The sequence below is a fragment of the Grammomys surdaster genome, unplaced genomic scaffold (genome assembly GCF_004785775.1).
Source record: "Grammomys surdaster isolate TR1022 unplaced genomic scaffold, NIH_TR_1.0 126278, whole genome shotgun sequence".
NCBI lineage: Eukaryota > Metazoa > Chordata > Mammalia > Rodentia > Muridae > Grammomys > Grammomys surdaster.
The window spans coordinates 8,198,021-8,206,311 of NW_021621078.1; the positions used below are offsets into that span (position 1 = coordinate 8,198,021).

At 39.7% G+C, this 8,291-nt stretch overlaps 1 protein-coding gene across 2 annotated transcripts in view; it reads left to right on the plus strand.

Annotated features, from left to right (window-relative positions):
* Positions 1-7,105, plus strand: part of Pafah1b1 (platelet activating factor acetylhydrolase 1b regulatory subunit 1) — a 45,970-nt gene extending 38,865 nt beyond the window's left edge. For both annotated transcript variants that reach the window (XM_028759248.1, XM_028759249.1), the window contains exons 10-11: positions 1,505-1,661; positions 3,318-7,105. In XM_028759248.1, coding sequence (XP_028615081.1) covers positions 1,505-1,661; positions 3,318-3,391 — 231 coding nt within the window. In that variant the 3' untranslated portion in view covers positions 3,392-7,105. The remainder of the gene's footprint in view (positions 1-1,504; positions 1,662-3,317) is intronic.
* Positions 7,106-8,291: the final 1,186 nt, after the last annotated feature.

Below are 8,291 nucleotides of genomic sequence, written 5' to 3' on the forward strand. Positions count from 1 at the left end.
GTATTCTAGGTTCATTTGTACCATGTTGGAAAAAATGAATCTCTATTTAAAATCTTCATGCTCTTCTGTCTGTAATTGTAAGGTTACCATTTATCCTAGGTTTCTGCTTCTGACTTTTGTGTTACTGGGATACTTTTTCCTGGTTCATTTTGGTGTGACCACAAAAATACGGGGGTTTGTGTTTGTTTGATTTGTGTTTTGTTTTTGAGACAGGGTTTTACAACATATTCCTGTCTGGCCTATAAGTAACTTAACTATGTAGACCAGCTTGGCACTCAGATTGATTCAGCCTGCCTCTGCCTCCCAAGTACTGAGTGTGCACCACCATGTTCAATTCATTTTTTTATTGTGTTTTTTTTTTAATGTACTTTTGTAGTTCCTTGAGTGTTTATGCAGATGTGTGTGCCAGCCCTTTAGTAGGCCAGAAACATTGACTCCTCCTGAAGTGAGGGTTACAGGCAGCTGTGAGTGACATTGAATGCTGGCAACTCAACTCCAGTCCTCTAAAAGAGTGATACCTGATCTAACTGCTTACTCAGCTCCTCAGCTCCTCCATGTGCTCTTATTGTTGTTTTGTTTTTCTGTTTTCAGACAAGGTTTCTCTGTGCACTGGAATTCTCTTTCTTGATTAGGCCACCTGCCTCAGCTTCTTGAGTGCTGGGATTAAGGGTATCTATACCACTAACTTCTGGCTCCTTGAAATGCTTACCTGCTTAGTCATCTCTTTGGCTTCTCAATTTTTAATTATTATTTCTTCTCCTCCTCTTCTTCCTCCTCCTCTTCTCCTCTTCCTCCTCTTTCAAGATAGTATTGAGGGTCTAGAGAGATGTCTCAGTGGTTAAAAGCACTAGCAGTAGTAAGAGCTCTGCCAGAGCATCTGGCATTGATTTTTAACACCCATGTGACAGTTTACAACAACATTTCCAGGGGATCCAATCCTTTCTTGGGCCTCTGAGGTCTCTGCATTCAACTTGTTGCATAGGCATACAGATAGGCACAACATCCATATCCATAATCATTTAAAAAAATAATAGTGAAAATTTGAAAGAAAACTACTGTGTCTTAAGACACACTCAGTTGAGTGCGTGCCTAGCGTAGCATACATAGAGCTCCGGGTTAAAACCCCAGCACTGCACAAGGCCAGACATGGTAGTATGTGTCTTATGATTCCAGCATCAAAGGTAGAAGCAAGGAGGATCATTTCAAGGTCAATGAGTTTAGATAGCTCTGAGATACATGAAAGCTACAAAACAATCTGTTTCAAGATTGTTATGGTGGGTTTCTGGTGATGTGCCTCACTTGATAGAATAGGTATTTCATGCTTAGAAACCTTAGGATTAGTACCACATGTGGTAGCACCTGCCAGAAATTCAAGGTTATCTTGTGTTATATAAGACCTTGTCAAGAGAAAAAGATAAAAGCACTGATCTATATGGTTTCCATGTTAAAACGTGTTATATCCCAAATGTTACTTATATAAGTCAAATACCTTTTTGTCTTTAAGGTGGGTCATGATAATTGGGTACGTGGAGTTCTGTTCCATTCTGGGGGGAAGTTTATTTTGAGTTGTGCTGATGACAAGACCCTCCGTGTATGGGATTACAAGAACAAGCGATGCATGAAGACCCTCAATGCGCATGAACACTTTGTTACCTCCTTGGGTATGTACACATTGTGAGGTTTCTGAACATTTGAATTTTGGAGTGCCAGATGTAGCAGTTTTATGTAACCTTGTGGAATTCCAGGTAAGAAGTGACCAAGTTCTATAAGGGTAAAAGACCTAGTTCAACCTTGTGGGTTCCTAACAGTGGCTTTAAACTTCTCTTTAGAATTAAGCTTATAGTTAAAATACTGTTTCCTCTGTTGTGCATTGGGTTTGGAAACTAGACTTGTGAAAGGCTGCTTACTGATGCCTCCTGCTGACTGGCTGGTAATTTTTTTTTTTTTTTTTTTTTTTTTTTTGGTTTTTTGGTTTTTTGACACAGGGTTTCTCTGTGATGTCCTGGCTGTCCTGGAACTCACTCTGTAGACCAGGCTGGCCTCGAACTCAGAAATCTACCTGCCTCTGCCTCCCAAGTGCTGGGATTAAAGGTGTGTGTTTCCACCGCCCAGCTAATTTTTTCTTTCCTATTGACTTGTAAATTTTTTTTAAAGAAATCTTAAAAGTTGTCAACCTGTGGATTGAGGCACACTTTGAGGTTGCATATCAGATTTTTACATTATGGTTGATAACTAGCAAGTTTGCAGTCATGAAGTAACAATGAAGTATTTTTATAGTTGACAGTCAGCACACCATGAGAAACTGTACTAAAGGCTTGAGTGCTTATGGATGTTGCTCATGGTGTCACACACAGCTAGCACAGCTTTATGAGATGTTAGTTTCAGTCCCTAATACTGCAGAAGCGGAGCAAATGGAATCTTAAATAATAGTGTGGGCTACATAGCAAGACCCTGTTTTGAGGAAAAAAATTAAAAAACCAAATAGGGCTAGCAAGATGGTTCAGCAGGTAGAAGTGCTTTTGGACAGGCCTGAAAACCTGTGTTTTTAATCTCCACATCCCAGATGACTCCTGAGAGTTGTCCTCTGATCTTTCTGTACTTGAGCCTGTGTGTATACTTACACATGCACACACTCACAGAGACAGGCAGACAAAATATCTGGAGGCATGGTGACACATTTATGTCCCAAATTTGAGTCCAGCTTTTGATGTACATAGCAAGCGATACATGGCAGGACTCTATTGTTTAAGAAAGCAAAAAAAAAAAAAAAAGGACTTTCATACTATATTATACATATTGTATAAATTCCATGTCCTCAGTATCATCTGGAGTTCATAAGAGTGATTTCAGTAAATTGTAATATACTAGGGTATGATGGATGGACCTTACAGTGACAGTAAAGCCCTCAGTAACTTAGACAGGAGTGTTGTATTAGTTGCCCATGTAAAGCATTAGTACTAAGCCTGGAGCACAACATTCAGTAAATGGATATGCTGGCTGAGTGTGCACTTGTTAGTAGATTAGAGCATCGTTTGGGATGATACGGGTGACATCAAGCAGTATTTAGGAATTGAGTTTCAACTTTCCTAACCCAATTGGTAAGCTCAATAATTTTAGAGGTTTGGATGGGTATGTATATAAAGAAAATTGTGGATATTGTATCCAAGTGTGGACTCCCAAAGCTTGGGAAGTTGACCTGGAAGAAATCAAGTTCAAGGCCTGCTGGGGTTATATAAAAGATACTGCTCAAAAAATGAGCAAAAAGTTCTGTCTGGCTTAGTATGGTTTGAAAACAAGCCTTTTCTTTTCTCTTTCAGATTTCCATAAGACGGCACCCTATGTGGTTACTGGCAGTGTAGATCAAACAGTAAAGGTGTGGGAGTGCCGTTGATTGAGTCACATTTGGTTCTTCTCCCTTTTTTCCTCTGGATGCACTCTGATGATACCATGGTTACCCCATTTGAGCTCTGTTTAAATAAATATTGTCCTTTCATGTAAATTATTCTGGATGTAGATTGAGCTTATTAAATGTTACACACAAAGTATTCATGCATGGTGAATCCAAATTGTATACTGTAAATTTACATATGTTGTCTAGAAGTACCATAGGGTTTAAAAACCTGGGCTGGCATTGGTCACACCAGGCCTACAAGGGCAGAAGTTGAATAAAAATTGAACTAGGGCACTAAACTGAATAGTTGACAGTGTCATTTTATGTTGGATTATTAATTATTGTTTTTCTTCCTGCTATCTGTTGGTGCCTGACTTGATGGCCTCATTTTGGGGAAAGTGGTGGTTATTAGGGCTTTTTCTGAAATGTGTATCTATGTAACATCACTTAAGTGTGCTTAATAAATCTTTAAGGGTGTTAGATAATAAGACTACAATTCAGAATCTTTTGCTCCATCTACGTAATGGGGATTACACACTGAAGTTTCTGTCATGACCCCTTTGCCAAATCAATAGGATATGTTTGTTTTGGCAGCCTATCAAGCAAAGGCTAGTGGTTTATTTATGTAAGAAAATGATCGTAAATCTCAAGAAAAATCTCAGCAGCTAATAGTGAATCCTTTTTCATTTGGGTCTTACTGCTTTGTAAACAGGTCAGGAAACACTGTCCTACTTAAAGCTTCTCTTCTCCACACTAGACACACAGAGTTGTATTCTCTATACTGTTGGACTGTGTAGTAATGTGACTCCCCAGTAGAATTTGATCTTCCCATTGAGTGTCATGGTACAAATCACTATGTGTTTATGATGTTTTTAGGGATGTGCAATGTGCATGTCAGAATGACAAATGCTGACAAAGCTGAGTGCGCATTTTAAAGGAGTAGAAGGAACAGTTTCCAACATGAACCTGATTGCAGTTTGAACTGTTTCACTTACAAGTTACAAAAAAGTGACAGGGTTTAATGGAGCGTGCATAGAAATATACTGTTTTTTTCTTTTGTTTATATGTAAATGTTTATTAGTATATGGGCCTATCTATAAGTGGATATGTCTATATATGTATATCACACATACAACCTCCATGTTGTTGGGTCTTGAGTTTTTGAAGAAGTGCTAAAACATATGCATAGAGTAAATCTTGCTGGGGAATACCAACCACAGCCATGCTTTATAGTAAACTCTTCTATGCTTCTGACGCTGAGGGGTTTTTCTAAGCTAAGAGAAAGTCACTTCCTTCTCCCCTCTAATGTGGCCATTCACCGTTTTACACATTCCTGATGGGTTGTATATTTTAATCCAGAGTTACTACAGTAGGGTTAAGAGAATTTTGCCTGTGACTTTTGGAACACTATTCCATTGTCAATTGTTAATAAAGAATTTATCACCTAGCTAATCAACTTTTTTTCCTTTTTAAGAAAATCAATTTGAAAAGTTAACAGAAACAATGACATAACAGTGACAGCCTAACAAACTGTAATTTTTTTCTGGACTGCATTTTGTTTGTATAATAGATTTTTTTTTTAATGTCCCTTTAAGTATTGGATGGAAATTTGATTCCTGAAAGGACAGAGGGTGAGAATTAATGTCCTGTAGATGTAACAAGAGGTTAGGCTCCAGCAGCAGCAGCTCACTATTTAGCTTATGTCCTTTTGTTTGTTCACTTGTTTGTTCTTAATCTTCCTTAGAGATTTCTCTAGAAAGGAAAAGTGTTTTGAGAACTAAGTGGCTATTTTTGAGGACAAAAACTCCATCATGATTCCATAAACTGTAGGTTAGCTTTTAGGACAACATTGCCTCACATCCCTGCTTACATTGGGAAGTCTTTTTCTCCTAGCTGTTCTGACTGGATTTTTCTCCAAAAGCTATGGAAAATATCTTCGTTCTCATTTGCTGCTATTTTCTGTCCTATTTCAAGAATATAAATACATAGAAATGGTGCATCTTAACATTCGTTTGTATGTGTTAAAATGTCTTGTCTTTTAATCTAGTTTTAGCATGTAGCAACATGAATTGTTTAAGGGTAAGCCACAACATCTAGACATCATTCATAGAAACAATAAAGAATGGTACCAATGTAGAGAAGCAAAGCTGCTGTTCCTGGGTTTCCTCCCCTGCAGCAGTGACTCACTGACAACGGAGGAGGGAGTGCTCTGTAACAAAACTGTCCTTACTTGGGAGATTGCTACAGCCTGCTGCTTAGCTGAGTTACCAGACATCCTCCACTTAAGCAGCAGCAAACATTGAATCTCAGGGATGGTCCACAGCTGGATCCAAACATTACGAGCCCTGTTTGAATAATGAAGGGTGGCGGGGCAACATCTACATCTGACATCGGATTTGCAAAGGTTTCTCGCACTGTTGTTTGACACTGCCCTGTTGATGCCCTTACTTTTATGTTACTGTTTTCTCTGTCTGCTGTCTAACCCTGTGCCTTGCCTGGGATAAGGACAATGATAAAGTTACTGGTTTTGGTTGTTGTAAGTAGAGGACTTTATGAATTGGTTAACGGTTCGCTGCTGCTTTGTTACTTTCTTGAGTCAGATTGGCTGCTTATTAAGAAATAAAAAGCTGATAGAATTGTGTACTTGGATGATTGTTGATTGTGTGTGTAAACAGACATTCCAGTGCCACCTAGAGCACAGCGTGCCCAAGAAGTCCAAACTGCATGGAGAGTGCAAGCTGCAGAGGTTTGTGTAGACATGACCTGGGAAATAGTTGCTTTTGACATGACATCTTGCACTTTAGGAGACTAAGACCGTCCTGTTATGTCTGCATGTGGTGTGACCAATGGTGTGCTCAGAGCACTACCCACAATCACTAGTGTTAGCAAGCCGTCCCGGGCCGTGACGCACTCTTAGTCCTTTGGAAGCTTTGGCTTTAGGCTCACCAAGCCCAGTCTCCTGTTTGCCTCTTTCTGTTCTTTGTGAACTTCCAGATAATACCACTCACTAAAGTTTATTTTTTTGTTTTTTAATTTAAAGAAAAATATTTAAAAATAAGGACATTTTGTTTGTTGACAGTGGTGGCTTGATAATCCTTAAGCAACAAATTGAAATAGAAGGAAAAGACACTTAAAAAGGTTACTCTTCCTGTCCAGCTGTATATAAACCCAATGTGTTGGTTAATCTAGATGGTGCAAAAAGGAATGTCGCAGTAGACAAGCAAGATGGGAAAAACTGGAAGAAAGGTTTTGTTTTTTTTCCAGTGGGCTGGGTTGGGTGGGATGGGGTAAGCTGGACTCACAAGTCACGACTGGAACAGGCCTTTTTATCCTTTCACTGTATCATGTAAGTAGCTGCTTTCTCGCCTGCTTATCCTTCAGGCATTCCCAAAGCTCACTCTGAAGACGTTAGAAATAAACACAAACTCTACGAGTTAGAAGTCGATCCTGACACTGACATGAAGGCAAGCATTGATTTCATATGAACGTTGCAGAGGTGGTAATTGGAGAAAACAGTTCCCCAGATTGTAAGAGTTCACCGAAGATATCGACACAATTTTAAAAATCAGTAAAGGAATGTATATAATATTGCTCTTGTGTTTTACAGTAAGATTTGTTGCTCTCAGACTGTGTAAAACAAAATTTATTCATGTTTTCTGCATATTAAAAATCTTATTGTACCAATTGGTAAACTATTAAATGCCTATAAAACTAGATCTGGTGGGGTTTTTTCAGTGGGTATTGGGGTTGAGGTGGTGTTGATCTTGGTAGGAAATGAGACTCTTGGCACCAGGAACAGAAAGAATGTTAGTTGGCCATAAGCAACAGAGCTTTTGGGAGCTTCTGTACTGCCACTATCTGTGCTATTGTCTACCCCCTATCTGGAAGGAGCAGCATACAGGTAGGCCTCTTGCAGTTTAGGCTTGAGCCTAATTACTGACTGCACTGGATAGCTAAGCACTTTCCTCTAGCTGTATGTTCTAACAATGACTATAAACTGGCCTCTTAGAGATAAACAAAGGCTCAATCCCAGAGATGGGGGCCCTGCCAATTTTGATTCTATCATCTTGCTTTGGAGATAAATACCCTTAATGTCAAGTTTTATGAAGTCTTCAATCTCTTTGTTCTAGATGCCCCATCTCATGTTGATACTTCACCAGCCTTTTATACACGAGTGCAGGTTAACGTGGTGCCTCCTGTTGGAAGACATCTTCCCTATCAAAAGCTGGAGAAGAATGTACTTGGCCAGCTTTCCTACTTGATTATGGGCCCCTCTTTTTTCCCCTCTGGTAAGAGCATGGCATTAGACCTGACCACTTTCTTTCTTTTTGGAGTTCTAACTTAAATATCATATCCTATTGTAAATTTGGAAGCTGTTTGTGTATCACACATTCTCCTGAAGGCAGGGAGAAGTGACTGTGCAGGATGCTGAATCCTTCCTTCCTGGTTAGTTGGGTGAGAACATGTGCATACATGAATTCAACTGCTAGAAGCAATTTTCTGCTTCTGAGTCAGCATATCCCCTGGGAATTCAGTAGACATGTATGTTCTAGCCCACCCCTCCCCCTTCCCCCAGTACAGGCAGCCTTTTGAACATGTCCTCTAGGTTAGCCTAACAATGCTGAGGACAAATGTCTCCAGGTCCAGTGTCTCCACAGCAGGACTTTGAATTCAGACGACCCCCCCCCCCCCAACATACACCTTTGTCCCCTCTCTGTGCTAGGCAGGGGTTCTATCAGGAAGCCCCAGCCTTTCCCATGTGGTCACTGCCCTTTTTTTTTTTTTTTTAAATATTTTATGTGAGTACACTGTAGCTGCATTCAGACACACCAGAAGAAGACATCCAATTCCATTACAGATGGTTGTGAGCTACCCTGTGGTTGCTGGGAACTGAACTCAG